Source organism: Podarcis filfolensis (assembly GCF_964270895.1).
Source record: "Podarcis filfolensis genome assembly, chromosome: 2".
NCBI lineage: Eukaryota > Metazoa > Chordata > Lepidosauria > Squamata > Lacertidae > Podarcis > Podarcis filfolensis.
Genome location: NC_139605.1, coordinates 74,432,624 through 74,449,296, shown reverse-complemented (window position 1 = coordinate 74,449,296; position 16,673 = coordinate 74,432,624). Strand labels below are relative to the sequence as shown.

At 40.6% G+C, this 16,673-nt stretch overlaps 1 protein-coding gene across 11 annotated transcripts in view; it reads left to right on the top strand.

Annotated features, from left to right (window-relative positions):
* Positions 1 to 7,618, top strand: part of CSNK1A1 (casein kinase 1 alpha 1) — a gene marked incomplete at its 3' end in the record, with an annotated part of 43,721 nt that extends 36,103 nt beyond the window's left edge. For all 11 annotated transcript variants that reach the window (XR_014544060.1, XR_014544061.1, XR_014544062.1 and 8 more), the window contains one exon: positions 2,999 to 7,618. Coding sequence is in view for 4 of the 11 variants with exons in the window: in XM_083597424.1 (XP_083453550.1) it covers positions 2,999 to 3,006 (8 nt within the window). The remainder of the gene's footprint in view (positions 1 to 2,998) is intronic.
* Between the last annotated feature and the right edge of the window lie 9,055 nt (positions 7,619 to 16,673).

Here is a 16,673-nt window from a genome sequence, read left to right as displayed (position 1 = left end):
CTTACCAGCAATTTCCAGTCAGTTGTATTTTACTGGACGGTCCTTTTCTGCACTTGTCCTGATCATGTCCTTGCCTGGTTATACAGACTATTGGGAGTTTCTTTGACAACTGCTTTTCAGCCTATGAAGCAGGATGCTATGGTGGGTCACCAAAGCAGGCAGTTCTGTTTTGCTGATACTGAAGCTCTATAGCAACAGGACACAACATTGCATTCAGAAGCGGAAAAATTCTCTCCCCCAGGAAAGCAGCTAGCATGGGGACGACCGGTTCTCCAAACCCAGGGAGAAAATAATAGCCATAGGAAGTACATTTCCCACTCAGTCCCAGTAAGGAATGGGGGAGAGAAAATGTAGAGGTTACTGACTGCTAAAATGTAATTCAGGAATAGCTTGAAAGAAGTTGCCTCTGAGTAGAACACAAATCCACCTCATTCCAAATAAGAAAAGGCTCACCAAAAAACTTTCAAGCCCTATTTGTGTGCTACTGGCTATTTGTCCATGGATATATATATTTGTTTGAAATGAATGTGAGATAAAGTCCTTCCCAAAACCTTTGTTTTTCAGTAACAGAGTTTGCTGTGCCTAGACCCTGTGTGAGAAGTCTCTGCCCCCCCAACTTCCTCTTGTTTTCTAGAGGAATCTGTTTCTTTATCGTTCTTTTAAAACCCATACTACTGCTGATTGGTCTCATAATTCACCCTGCTTTTGCACGACCACCCCATCCCTTTCTCTGGAAAAGGAAAGGTGGTTTTTCACTTCCCTCATAGAAGCTGTGTTGTCAGTGTTTTGTGTTTTGTGTTTGAGTCCCATCAACTGCTAAAATGTAGGTATTCATTCTCTGGCATACCAGCAGTACAAACAGTGGTTATGAAGGGAGCTTGTGAATGAAGGGAAACAGTGTATATAGCTTATTTTTATAAAATGATTGCTGCTTCAATGTCAATGGAGATAGAAATAGAGATGGAGGAAAAATTGGTTTTAAATGGATTTATACGTGGAAATTGTTTGTTCCAACCTAATTGAGCTTTGCCTGCATCAGGTAGCCTCAGGTACTGAACGCCTGCCTATGTCTGAGCCACATATCCATTAACAGTTATTTTAAAAGCCTAATTATACGCAGAATTATACACACAAAAACGTATATTGTAATTGCAATGCACACAAGTCCTATGTGGTACCATATTTCTGCAGCATAATTTTATTTATTAACACGTGTATTCCTATACAGCTATATGCATTGTTGTATGTATCTCTGTGTTGGTTACTTTAGGAAACCTTGAGCCTGCATGTGTATAATAATGCGTATAATATATGTGAGTTGTTCATATTTTTAGTGGAACTGATAAAAAAGTAACTCATCATCAAGAATAAGCTTAGCATCATTGTTTTCATAAAAATCATTCCCTAGTCTGATATTAGAGTTTGTCTACTCTTGATGGCTTCCTTCATATATTTGGATTGGGTAGATTCCTTATGGAAACTGTGCAGGGCATTTAAATAGATGTAAACAATTTGGATTTAGAATAAATGTGATTTAGTAAACATTACTGGGTTTATACGCAGAATTAAGTTTCATAACATCCTAACTTGAACAGCTGCAGTCAAACAAAACTTTGCATCATTTAGCAGTATTGCAACGTAATTGTAAGGACTATTAAGCCTAACCTAATGCTGCTAAATGTTCATCAGCAGTCCACAAATGCCATTCTGTGCTGGTAATCCCAGTAGTGTTTCTTACAATTTGAGAAGCCACAAAGCTACATTAGATGAGAAATCACTATTAAATAAAACTCTTAAATGGGTTGCTTGTGGCCAGACCAGACTAAAATTTCTTTATTTGAAACGTTTGTCGAGTATGTTGATGCGACATACCTTCCCTTTCATTCAGAAAAGAGATCTCTCTGACTCAGCTCATTGGCAAGGACCAGACTGTACATTCCTTCTGAAAGAATGGATGCTGCTGGAAATTGCTGGATAAATGTGTATATAAATGGTAGAAAAACAAAAGCATTGTTCACTTTTGTTTTGCTGCGGGCACACACCATGGCTTGATTTTACAGTAATCTGTACTGGTTATGTTTTATTGCAGATGTTGGCTGTTTAAGCAAGTCTCTCAATCCTGGTTGCAGGTGGCAACCATCCTTTGAGTCTCTTTCTTAGACCCACATTTTGGATTATTTGTAGTTGTGCACAGCAAGATCTATATAGCCGCAGTTTCAAACACAGATAAAACAATTATCTCAAGTGACAATGTTTTTCTTATGTAGAGAGCAAGTACTTGTAAGTTTCCAGCTTTTGTACCCACTTCCCTGGGAGGAAGCCCTATTGAACTCAGTGGGATATGCTTTTGAGTTGACTTGCATAGGATTGCATCATAAGCCGTGTACCGGCTGCTCTTAATTCTACAGTCTGTTCCCTTGCACATTCATGAATCAGGGCTGCAAGCTTCGTTCAATGGATAGGCAGCAACTTGAATCAGTTGGACTTGAGTTAAGAATATGCTAGTTATTTCAAGGGCCACTTTTTGTTACTGTAGAGTATGAGAGAAGGCCACTTCTAGTGGCCTTTCTAACAGACCAGTTTCCGGTATCCTAAACATGCAAATCTATTTAAATATAATTGGCTAAAAGAAAAGTGGTTAATGAGCTAAAACTTAATTGTAAGCAGCCCTAGCATGAATGTATCAAGAAATATCATACTTCACTAATGGTGGTTGGATTATGAATAGCGATGCTGCATTGCTAAGACTGGCGGCCAATAGTAGCATTGCCTTAAGGAAAATGTGAATTATTGCATGCCTTTCTCTTGGTGTACAAGTAGGACTCTTTTTACATGGGGCAAGGCTGCTATCAAACAAACTCAATCAAGCACAGATTTAAGTCTGTAATTTTGAATTGAGTAGCATTTTCCTTCGAAGGCCATAATGTTTGTTTAAAGCCTCCCACTCAAGTGGCTGTTTTTTATTTCCAAATATCAAAGTGTTCTGTTTGCCTTCCAGGTTTTTGAGCATGAAGAAGAGAACAGATGAAGCAGAGCAGAATGGAGCAGGATCTATCACTCCCCAAATCCTAGGAATTTTAGTTCATAAACACACTTGCCGGTGGTTGTGGGCAACCATCTACTTGATGTAAAGAACTTAATTTCAGTATAAACTGGCTCTGGGCAGCGCCGTTGATGCTGCAGCTTTGAGTTGTAGCAGCTGTAATTGTGAATATTTCTGAGATAGTGAAACATGGTGTCCAGTTTTCTATTGCATTTTTTCAAGTGGAAAAGTTTAACTGAATGGTTGACACACAAGTGGTGGAAAGAATTGTGCATATGCCAATTTTTGTAACCTTTTTACTTTGAACTACACTGCTTATGAGATCTCATTGTTTTGGAAGAATGGCATGAACAAGTCTTCAGGAACAGTTGTGGTAAATTGTAAATGCTCACAATTGTGCACTCTTTCTGGGTATTCCTCCCTGGTTTTGAAAGCTGTACACTTAAAACATTCTTAAAATTGCTGGTGTCTAGAGTGACATAAGCCAGCTGACAATGGTAGTAACCAAAGATTCCAGTTTTTAAGCATATGAAAGACTCTGCCTGCTTACCTGTGCTAGAAGTAACAGCATCTAAAGTGAAGACTTAAGAGAAACTTAGCGACTACTAGATTATCTTTAGGACTCTGCATTAACTCTATAATGTTCTTGGTATAAAAGGAGAAACAGCATATTTGTCACAAATTTAGTTAACATCTTACAACTGAAACTTGTATGTAAGTTGTTTAGATAAATGTAATCACTGTAAACATCTATATGAACGAATTTTGTTTTTATTTTGGAAACGGGAGCTTTTTTGTTTACAAGTTCATTAAAAACTAAACTGTTTCTGTAAGGAAATGAGGTTTTTTTTTAATTTGCCTTGATAATTTGCAATCTAAATTAGATACCACCCTTTTTTAAAATGGGCAACTACAAGGCCATTTGTTAAAGCAAAAGTCCTATTTCTTAATCATTTTAGATCTAGTGTTGTAACTCTTCCTCACTTTTGTTTTTCAATAAATTTTGTATTTTTTTTCTTGATGGGGAGGGGCGCTCTTGCATTTTTATAATCTGTTGCATCGATACCCAGCCCACTGTAACAAGAGACTGGATAAAAATAAAGGCATCTTTTCAGACCCATCACAGCAGCTCACAAGCCTTGCCGTTGTCTTGCATTGGCTGGACTAATTTGCAAAAGTAGCTTTGAAGATTTAAAATGGAAGTGTGTGGAGGATTTTAAAAGAAGGAATTTTCTTTTCAAGTTCTTGTGAAGTGGATATGACCAGATTTACTCTTGTTCTCAGGCAGCATCTCGGTGTGCAGTGTTCACATGGGTTACTGCCTTAGGCTATCCTCACTCTAATCCAGCTAAAAGATACTCTTACTGCTGGTGATTCGTCTAACAGTGTAACTTATTCCTTTATAGCATGTCAGAATAAATTTTAAAAGTTGTCTGAAAATTCTGCCAGATGCCTATTGTGTACATGGTTTTTATGACTTTTGGACCTGTTACATGTTTGGGTTGCAGTGCATATTATGCGGGACACTGAAGCTCTTGAACAGTTGTTTTTCCACAAATTGAATTTTCAGGTATTTTATGGTCATGTGAACAAGAACATTTTCAAGATGCATAGTCTACTTTTAAGAACAATTTGTGGAATGTTATGTACAGGTATGGTACATGCAGGTTAGCTCAGTTAAGTGAGTTGGGCATTTTACCTTCCCTTTAAAAAAAATGCAGACTGAACAAAAGCTCCTTAATTGCTCAAGAATTAAGAAATGATTGAAATGGGTTATACTGCAGAGACCATGGGTAATGTATGGCACGTCTAGCTTTGTGATGCATTTTTCAATCTCTCTAGGGAATGATAGGAAACCAGTAGAATAGCAGATAAAAGTTCAACTTCAAAAACAGTTGACTTGTTTAGCTACAGCTATCACCTGACTGAAGAAATCTTAGTCTGTTTGCATAACTTTCACTGAATAAATTAGAACAAATTTGTATATAAGTAGCGTTAACATCATCATTTTTAAAGTTTACATTCAGCTTTCAATCTGAAGATTTGCAAAGAGGTGCATAGCAATATATTAAATTCACAAACCAGTACAGGAACCATAGAACAGATATCAAAACAAAATATCAAGAAATAGAAATTCTGACAAGCAGTAATCCAAATCCACAAGTCAGGGCAAATAAATGTCGTACATAATGCCTAAAATAGGGGACAGTGCCATATCTCTGGTGAGGCAGTTCACACCTGGAGTGCCACAACAGAGAAGACCCTGCAGGGCCTCTCCTGCAGATCCTTCCTGCCATCCTGTACTTGAATAGTACTTGTGCCCTAAACCAAAGCCAGCACCTTAAATTGGGCTGGTAGCAAACAGGCAGACCATGCTGATCCTTAAGGAATCACTGCTGCAGGATCCTGCTTTGCTGCAGTTTCTGGACTATTTTCAAGGGCAGCACCACACAGAGAACACCACAGTAGTCTATTTGAGAGGATGCATGTAGTACTACTGTAGCTAAAAAGAACTGTAGCTAGACATAGGTGTTCCTTGGCACTTGCACCACCTGGGCCTCAAGGTAACATTGACCCCACGACCCTCCTCTAAGCAAGGATTGCAACTCCATCCAGAACAGGCAATCTTCCCAAACAGTCTTTCCAGGGTTTAGCTTCAGTTTATTGGCCTTCATCCAGCCCATTGCCTCCAGGCATCTGTCCAGCACCTGAATCAGCCTCTTCTGATTCAGATGAAGTGGAGAGATAAGGTTGTGTGTCACTGGCATGCTAATGCCATTTTACTTCCAAATTTCCAGATAACAGCTTCCAAGAGATAGTAAAGAGCATGGGGACAGACTTGTGCCCTGCCAGATTCCACAGCATAACTGCCAGGGGACAGAGCAAGAGTCTCCCAGTGCTACTCTCAAATATTAGTTCTGCAGTTAAGAGCAGATGCACTATAATATGGTGCCTCTGACTCGCAACCCACAGAGCTGATTCAGGAGCATACTATGGTTAATGGTATCAAATGGCCATGGAGAGGAAGAGAACCAGCAGGATTGCCCCTTTTCTGATAAAGGTCATGTGAGATGACCAAGGCCATTTCAGAGCTGAAATCATTTTTCAAGCCAGACTGAAATGGGGCAGAAGCTGGCAAGTCACCACCCTCTCAATCACTTGCCCCGAAAAGACATTTGTGGCTAGGTAATAATTATAATTATAATATTTGTATCCCGGCCAAGGCCAGGCTCAGAGCAGCTAACATAAAAACAACACAAGCACAAAAACAGACACCAATTAATTAAAATACATCTTAAAATATTAATAAATTTTTATTTGCAGTTACCCAATACCTCCAGCTCCAATGAGGGTCTCTTGAGAAGAGGCCTCACCACTGCCTTTTTGAGGACTGAGTATGGCCTTCCTAAGTGAAGCATTAACTACTTCCTGGACCTCACTCAATAAGGCCCTCCCAACTAGCTTTTATTTGCTATGGTGGACAAGGGTAGAGGTGGTAGGCTTGGACACCTATCGGCACCTTGCCCTCGGGCCACAACAACTGAAACTGACCCTAAAATCCCGGCGAGCCTCTGCCAGACTAGCTTTCTACCAGAGCAGTCCTTTTTCTAAAGGAACAATTTTTAAAAAGATGCCTCTTCTAAAATTACTCTTGTTCAAACAGGCACCCCTCGTAACCATAATCTTTGTGTCAAAGGGATGGATGTATCTCTTAAGATGGCGCCTATTGTCAACACTGTGAGAAAAAGTTTACATAAAATGGGCAATTAATTGTGGGCATCTTTTAGGTCAGTTGGCTAAATGTTGCAACCCTGCTTTGAACCAAGAATTCTGAACAATGAAGTGTGCAGATAAAACTGTTCACTAAGCCTAATGCTGGTGCCTTAATTGCTATCTGTAATCAAGGCCAAGAAGTGCAGAATGTTGAATTAAACTTTCAAAATCTAGGCTATGAATTTTTAACGGGTTGTGTTGCCACATTGTTACAGGAATCTACCGGTAACAAGAAATTATTTAGCAACATGGCAGGTCTTTTCAGGCTCCCCCTCCTCCATTTACTTATTTATTTTTAAACAACTGCAACAAACATATAAAGGTCTTTTCAAGCTACCTTTTAACACAGATGGAGCAGCAAGGCTAGAGGTTCCCCAAGCACTTGCCTTACAATAAAATATTAAAAGTATGCCAGAAGCTGCTCTTGATACATACTAAGAAAATAATTCCTTAACAATTCGCATCAAGACCATATAGTTAACAATCACCTTTTCTTTACAGCCTTTCTGTCCGCAGTGGTCAGAATTGCAGTTTGGTGGTCGTGTTGGAACTGGGCTTTTCTTAGCATTGATAATAAGATTCTGTTAGAGTCTTCAGGAATTTGAGTTGAGTTCAACTTTTCTTTCAAATGTTTCTGGGCTACTAAGTGAACAGAGATTGCTGAAAACCCGTCAGCTAACTTTATTCTAGGATTGGTTCCACTGCTGGGTATTAAACTAGCTTTGTACTGAAGTAATATTGTTCAGAGGTTCTATACTCTCCATGTCATCCTGTTTTCAAGTAAACACTGTTTAAAACTTTCCTAAATGTGTATGTTGCATATGTTCTGAAGTGACACGGAGCTCTTGCAGCAAGAAGTTTTCACATGCCTGTCTTTGAGGAAATCATCCTGAAAGCGAAAGTTCGTTGCTCTGGTTGTGCAGATGCCTCCATAAGCACTCAAGGCCAAGTCTTCCATTTTTTGTGTGTGCACCCTCTTCTTAATTTGCCATTAATTCTCTTCATTTTATTCTGCTGTGCAGGAGTTATTTTTTCTATTTGTTCAATGGGTCTACTCTTGCAACCTAGGTCTGTGTTTGAGCAGATTCATCAGCCCTTTAGGATTTTTTTTATATTAAAAAAATACTAAATAGAGGAGAGTCTTTGCAAGAATTTACAAGTGCCTCAGAATGGGGCACGACATGTTAAAGCAGTTGAAGTTCAATTTGAATTCTTGATTGCCCTGAGATGCACTGTTCTGCCAGTAAAAGGCCAAGAGCAGAGTGTTAGAATTCTAGACTTGGTTAATCAAACCTTTTGGAAATATAGAAATATTTTTATTTTTCCCGATATACAATAAACAAGCTCTCTTTTCTGAATTAAATCATCCTTTAAAAATATGCTGCTCTTTAAATAAAAAAACAATAACACCTTGACATCCTAGGAGTTTTGTTTCTTTTTGTGGTCCGTAGTGGTATTTTAAATGGGGAGCTTCAAACCCTATCCTATTGTGCTGAGTCTGGATTCCACTATTGTTCAGTTATCTTGGATCTTAACTGCTTAGAAGCAGCTCTTGCTTCTGGTGAGTGAAATTTGCACTGCTGTGGAGGTAAGCTCTATTAAGAGAAGTATCTGCTGTCTTAATTTGCAGAACATGAGCTGAGAAATATATGTTGAACCATTTCTAATGAACTTCAAAGCTAGTTTTGGCCTTTATCAGAAAATATGGGGATATTTTTATTTTTCACCCCCAAGGAAGGGCATTCAAAATATGTTGGAAATAGCCATCTTCAGGTGTTAACTTCATGGAGGAGCCTGAGAGATCATAAGCCAGCTCAACCTTGATGTCATGTGATCAGAGTGGCCATCCATAGGTTGGAAATCCTATGTGCAATGAAGGTGGTCCCCTTCAGATTCAGCCTATTGGTCTTCAGCTTAACTGTGTAGCTCACTTGTGTGGCATCTTTGGAGTAGAGGTAGCCCTGCATTTTCCCACAAGCCCCTGGAAGTGGGTGTCTGAAGACAGGTAAGATGAAGCTCCCACTGAAGGAGCAACAATTTCATTGTGCTTTCAGTGTGGGAAAAACAATCCAAGCTTTTAAAAAGGCTGGTATTCATTGTTGCTGTGTAAAATTATCACTGGTACATAAGGTTTGGTCCAAGCAATGGCCTAAACTGAATTAATGTAAAAATTATAGGTCTTTTTAAAAAATGTCCTTAATGAGCTTGTTTGCTGTGGCTATTGCTAATGCCTAGTTTTTGTTTTTTTGAATGATTTTGGTCTGTCTCTGTTAAGGAGATGTCCCAGAGTTACATAGGACGACTGTGCTCTGTCATTTTTAAGGGTTACATGTAGAAGGTTGAAGTGTAGCACCTAAGAGAAAACAAAATAAAATAACTATATTTGCTGGTGTGGGTGGGGGGATATACACAAATACTCCAGGATAGTATTTCATTAAAATGAGTGCTGTTCTGTTATGAAATACAACAAAGAGCTAGCAATGTGATGCAATATGTAGAAGTCCTTTTTAAAAACTTCAGTATGCAATGTTTTTGCATACTTTTTGTTCTGTTGTGTTTGACAGCTAGTAGGAATATCTAGGAGGCTGAAATGGACTTATTCAATTTGCCCATCTGTTCCTTAAACAGCAGAAGCATCATCTTGGAACAGGAAAGGTGCGGGAGACAAGTTCTTGACCAAAGTGAAACAATTTGGTAAAACGTCTGTCTTGAAGCGCTTATTGTGTGCTGGAATTGGATGGTCTTGTTCATATTTTGAAAGGCTTGCTTTAAAATTCATTGTCCTGTTACCTTAATTCTGTTTTTCTTAAATGCCAGCATCACTGGCATTTAGGGACTCGGTGCAAAGCCAGGGATTTCTTTTGAAGGTGCTTAGAAAGCTTCAGGAAGCTGATAACATTAAAAAATTCATTGTGGAAGTGCTGGAAGTGCACTTTGCTTGCCACTTAATGCAAAGTGCCAATCTGGTTTTCATTTAAGGCCTACAAACTTATAAATTATTGATCATAAATTCTAATTCCTAAAAGCCCGTTTTCATTTTTCATTTTTTTCTTTTTAAAGAAAAGAGCACTTCCCTTTATGCACAGTATACCTGATGGTTGGGCTAGGCAGTAGCAGTGAAGTCTTAAACACATGGCTACAATTTACAAGTGTTAAAGCATGTGGGGTATAGCATTATACAGTTAGTTAAGAGATATTGAGCTATACTGAGCTCTAGGAGGATGAACTGGAAGCCATACCTAGATCGCAAAGTGGCTAATAATGGCTGATTCACATGTTTCCTGGATTGTACGACTTCAAAATGTGAGGTGGATATGGGTTGTATGACTTTCATATGGGAAGAAATTTTAAACTCAGTCAAACCAGTTGTTAGTCTAGCTCAGTATTGTGTACATGAACTGGCAATAGTTTTTCAGGGTTTGCTAGCCTTACCTGGAGATGCCAGCAATTGAACCTCTGTTATATGCAGAACATTGACTCTTCTACTGAACTATATTTGTCCTTTATATAAATAATAAATTATTATTATTATTTCCTGGAAACTAGAAGGCTAAAACCGCCTCCTAGTGTGCTTTTGATGGGATACCTTTGCCCCGATCATTCACTAATGAAGTCACCCACCTCCAGAAGAGCTATATCAGATGCTTCATAAAAATTGGCTCATAAGATTTTCTAAAGACATGTTTGTTTGACAGAGGGGTACAAGCAACCTTTATTTTTCTGGATACTTCTCTTTTCCATCGGTGATAAAGTGGCTTACAAGATAATTGAAGCAACATTAAAAAGACACACAGAACAGTTCACTCAGCCAAGTAAAAGCACAGCACTTTTCTTTTTTATGTAGAGTATCAGATCGTAACATATGCAACAGTAATATGTAGTAATGAAATGGGCACATCTTAACAGCTCTGTGAAAGGCTGCCAGCAATTGGGTTGAGGTGAGAAGGCAATTTGTGGTTTGGCCACCGCTGCAGAAAAGGTAGGTCTCTTGTACTTACTTGCCAAACATTTGGTGGTAGAACAGAGCATAACTGCTAATGGATTTCGAAACATGGGAAGGTCCATATGGAAGAAAACTGTCTGCATGATATTATGGTCTCAAATCATTTAAGGCAGAAGATGCCAAGAGTGGCATGTGGAGCATCAGTCTGACCTGTGGCCGTCTCGGCTCTGCACTCTGACACAGCAGTAAGGTTTAAGCCCTGCCAAAATAACCCCTGTTTGTGTGAATGGGTCCATTTTTCTTACCCTATTGTGTGGAACAGGGTTAATGCTGTGTCGCTGGCTGCAATGTAAATCCTCTAACGTGGCAAGTTCCCATCTGCACTGGGCGGTTGGCAGGAAGGTAAGGGGGAAAAGGGAGCTGTAAGACCAGGGGAAAGGGGTAATGGGCCTGCTTTTAGCATTGACGCTGCCTATTGCTGGCTCCAGCTTCACCCACTATTGGTCTGAGAGAATGCCAGCCATGACATGTTCTTGTTTAGGGTTTAATTTTCACTGGAAATTCTGTACTTCTACCCTGAAAACTTTTGATTTCATATTTTTATTTTACAAACTGGTCAGTGGATCTACTAATGGTCTGTTTGGATGGTTTGTGGAAAGGCAAGAGTAAATTTTATAAGACAGGCTAACACTTATCAATTTTCCCTTTTAAAATTCCTCAGTGGCATGGCCAATTCTCTTCACAGGACCGGGTTTTGATGACAGTGCTAGAACTAAAGGAAAATGTTATTAAAATATGAGATATATGTGCTTTGATATGTAGAACAAAAATAACTTTTTTAAGCAGTCCACTGAGATCCCTCACCATTTTCAATTGGTTTGTGAGGGAATAAAATTTTGAGAACCTCTGCATTAGGTGATAGCTGAAAGCAGGTGCCAAAAACTTTTTAGTGAGATAAATTATTTCAGTGAGGAACCTTTCCCACCTGGGCCGCCCGATTCCACAGAAATGTTTTATTCAGTGTCTTCATGCATTGTTCCAAAATTTGCATGCTTCAATGCACAGTACGTTTGTATGAAATACTTCTGTGTGAATCCACCCTAAGAATTATCCCAATCAATTCCTCTTCCTTGGGAATGCTGGGAATTGTACCTCAGCAACTCTCAGCACCCTTAACAAATTACAGCTCCCAAGATTATAAGCGGGGGGGGGGGGGGAGCTTTGAATGCATAGTGCTGGTGGAGCTGTTTGTACTAAAGCCACAGCAGTAAGGCCAGGCTGGTTTGTGGCGGGGAGTGGTCATCTAAGCTATTAACCTAGATTGTATTTTAAAGTAAGTCTCTGGCTGCCAGTAAGTAGCATTGGTGGTGCTCTTCCATTTATGTACGTATGTATGTATGTATGTATGTATGTACGTATGTTGGGCAGTGGGTTTGATTCCAGAACTGAAATAGCTGTCTCCTATATATTCCTGCCATTTCATCCTTCAAGAGGGGAAAGGGGTTCAGCAACCGGGCAACTTGTAAAAATGGAGCACGCTATCCTTGTGGTTGCTGGGAAACTGGTCAACATAGCAAGGAATAACTCTTAGGGGCAGGGAGATTGTGTTGCACTCTCCCCGCAGTTGGTGCCCAGCTGTTTCACCATCATATATTCCTTCTTAATTGCTTTGGGAAGCTGAGGGAGGGAGGGAAGAGGTCACTGGACCTGGCTCTTCCCACCATCAGTGTCTGGGTGTTTGTTTTACGCTCAACCACAATCCCTGTCTGCATTCAGCAAGGGCACAGGAGGTTTGCCTGTTAAGCAACATGGAAGCAGGCAGATTGCAGAGATACATAAAACAGAAAAAATCAGACCTTACTGTCATTGCTGGCATTCTCTTGATTATTTGAAATTCCACTGACACTTTTCTGAGCCTTTTCTCTGAAGTGCCGCTCTCCCTTAAGTGTATGCTGCCTTATGGGGTTTTTAGCTCTGCTATAAATGCTATTTGCAGGATTTTGGAATGAAGAGGGGTGCGGTTTGATTCCAACGACTTGTTAAGGGAACGATGCTGGGAGGGTGTGTGTGTGTGTCAGAAAGAGAATACCGGTTGAGTTCTTGTTTCTCCTGCCCTCATCTCTTTGGGCCTAGTTGGTTGGTCTGTCATGTTGGACTGGAGTCTGGAGGCTTTTTTTTCTTCTGTTAGAAACTGGCAGCCATCCTCTTGGCACCAGCTTATGGAACGGGAGTGAGGAAACGAAGACTTCCCTTGTTTTTGCTGCAATTTAGGGAGTGATTTTGCACAGCTTGTTTTTAGATTTATAAATGACAGCCACCAGGTGGTGAGGACCCTTTTTCCCAGCAAAGAATGCAAAGCATTTGGAAAGGGCAATGAAGGGTTATTGGGAAGAAACCTTCCAACCTTCACCAGCTCCTTCCAAGAAGGAACTGTCCCTAGACTAAGATTCACGATGCCAACTGTTGCCAGTTGGAGGTGGCGGAAGCAATCTCTGTTCTCACAGCAGAACTGAGTCAGCAGTTTGGGCTTGCTTTGCACTCTTTGTTTCCTAGCAATTCAAGGGAGAAGCCTGATGTTCCAGGGAAATAGTTGTATCATATCTAGGAGAGATACGTGTTGCTTTGTTTTCAGTGATGGAGTTCATTGCTGCTCAGTAGACAACTTCCTAGTGCACATGGCATGCTGACATTTGGCTAAAGTTGTTTTTTTTCCAATATTCAGAGTTGTTTGGCAATTCCAGCTGGAAAACTCAATGCTAGAAAAAATGTTTTTTCCCTTCTCTGGTGTTTCCAATCCAGCTCCCAACGAAACCATGGATTGGATCCTGACTTAGTCATACTTGTAGTACCAATATGACTTAAAAGTTAAGTCATGCTTAGCTAAAGATTAGTATACTCATGGCTAAGTCTGGATCCAGCCTTAAAGTTTGAGATATCTATGCAGGAAATGTTTGTGCTCTCAAAATGTTTCCTTCACCTTCCATTCCCACATTTCTTCTTTGTTTCAGCTTTCCAAATTTGTTCCTGTGTACTCACCTTGGTGTGCTTTCCCTTTCCTAAGCATTTCTCTCAGGGTGTGGGTTCAGGTTTGCTTCATAAGAATGCTGAATACATGCTGCCACCCATACACACTCCAGTTGATTGTGATGTGATATGCAGAAAAGGGGGGCCACACCCTGAGATGTTTCCATGGGATCGTGAAGTTGGCGTTGTGCAAGTTTGGAAACACCTCACCTCCCGCAGCCAGAAGAAATTGAGTCATGTGTTCATGTGCTGAATGAGTGGAGACAGATAAATTCATGCAACTATTTTTGTCAAAGGTCTAGTACAAGAGTGGGGAAACTTGGGATCCTCCAAATACCATTGGGCTCCCAACAGACCCAGACAGCAAAGATACTAGTCAAGGATGATGAGAGTTCCAACCACATCTGGAGGGCCAGATGTTTCCTGTCCTTGGCCTATGGCTATGGAGTGGCTTGGAAAGGGGGTATGATGAGGGATTGGTCAGCTTGCCCTAACAAGCTAGGGATGCTATGTGATGGCTAGTACCTAGAAACAAGAAATAGCATGCTAATTGAGGACAGGATGCCGGACAGACTGTATCAGTTTTGAGATGATTATCCATGATTCAACACACACAAACTATTTGGGACAGAGATAGCTGAAGAATGGCAGCTGCTTTGTGCTGCTTGCCTTCTGTACTTCTCAGTCCCATCCATGATAGAGCTTCCACATTTCCTCTCATCATGAGTCGCACAAGATCCTAATGTGGAGACCGCTTGTGCAACTTCCTCTGGAAGAGATAGATGTATTTTGGTTGTAGATGGACAAGCACAGACAGGAAGCCCAAATAGGAAGGGCTGCTTCATCCCCATGCCTGGAACCACGTTAAGGTCCAGGGAACTACAGATATCATGGGTGATGCAATCCCATGGATACATTCTGAGACATGATATGATTTCATAACTCCTGAGCAAAGAGTGATATTTTTACTTTCCCAAAGTCTCCTGTGGGCTGGGTGTTCCAAAAGCAAACAGTAAGTTTAGCATAGGCTTGAGCCAAAAGCCCCAATTCTACAGGAAAAACTTGTAGCTGCTTCATTTGAAAGCTCACTGCTTTTCATAATGTTCCATATGAAAAGGGATAGTTAAATACGAAAACTGCACAATAAGAGGTTTTTGCTTTTAATAATGTCTTAAGTCTCTGTATACATTCATCTCAAGTTTTGGAAAGGATTTAAACTATTAACATGCAGTTTTCTTCCCTGTATTCCAGTTTTGTTAGTAAGAACAAGAGCAGAGCTCACCTTACTATTAGGCAAAGTGAGATGTCTTCTTTGGGCAGCTGGCTTTGGATGCTGTGAAAGACCAGCAAATGATTGGCAAGATGCATTTGTGGGATTTTTCTGCCTCTAGTGCCAAAATAACTAGCCTTGTGCACCATGTACATTGACTTGTGGGGCAGTCATTTGCTGATCATTCTTAGGCAGCAAAATAACATGAGCTGGTCAAGAGCATTGTGTCTAGAAGGGCTGGCCATAAAGCTGGCCAGCTTTATGATGCTGTCAAGGATAACTTGGGGGGCTCGTCTTCTATCTGTGGTGGTACTGCACTGATGGTTAAAATGATACTCAGCAATAAATCCTATCCCATGCTTGCTTGAACTATTTACTCAGCGGTAAATTCCACTGAATCCTGCAGAACTTAAAATGTGGTTAGGATTTGGATAGAACTTGGAACTATAGAATTAAGCAAAGATTAGTCTTGAGTCTTGTATAGGATGTACTGTTTCATAAACTGGATGCAACACGAAAAAAGATTCGTACTGGATATTTATAATGCCTTTGTCACTATCTGTCTCCTATTGGGGATAATGTTGGCCTACCTCAGGGCTTTTAGGATTACTTTGATGTATGTGAAATAGTTTGAACATTGGAAATGTGACATAAATGGTAATTTCATATTTCTCTGTGTCCACCTATTTCTTCAGTTGTCCACCTAGGTATACCAGGTGTTTGCAGGAGAGGGTGGGGGCTGTGTCCTTGTCATCTTCTGTGACAATCATCTTCAGCTCAAGCGTAAAGCCTCCATGTGCTTCAGATTATTGCTCCCTACTTGGCTGTAGGCACTGCTGACCCCTCTTCAGGAAAAGCAAGATGAGAGGATTAGCTGTTCTGCATCTGATCAGACCTGTTCTTCTGGGCAGCTGCTATTTGTTGATATAGATGTGCAAGCAAGCCCAGATAAAAACTTACTACCTTTATAAAAGGTGATACAAATAGCCACAGTCTACTCTATAGAAGATTTCCCTGTCTTTCCCATGACAGTGCCAAAATCTTACCCCATTCCTGCGCCTCAATGTCCCTTGACCAGTTCCTAATGCAATCTGTCCACTTCCTGTTTTCCTTGTAAACAAGTGCTGCTGCTTTTAGCAACATCGCAACACCAGAAATGTAGCCAGCTTGGCTCTGCATATGCTGGACTTCCTAGTTATAAGCTGCTTCGGGTTTTTGTTTTTAAGCTATTAATCCGTGGTGGTGCCGTAAACCTAAGTTTGGACACAACACCTGCTTTGGTGGTTCTGTAAGTACAGAAAAGGGAGCTGCTGGATCAGGCCAATGGCCTCCTGATCTGTCAGTGGCCACCCAGATGCCTGTGGGAAACCTACAAGCAGGACAAGAGCCCTCTCCTCTCCTGCAACTTCCAGCGTTTGCAATTCAGAAGCATTCCTGCCTCTGTGGAGGCGGAGCCCAGTCATTATGGCTAGTAGCCTTTGATGGCCTTCCTCTCAATGGATTTGTCAAATTTTCCTATCACTCCTAAGCAGGCTACACTGCATAGAAGAAACTGCCTTACACCAAGTCAGACCACTTGCCCATCTCGCTCAGTGCCAGCTGTGGCTCTCCTTGCCCTG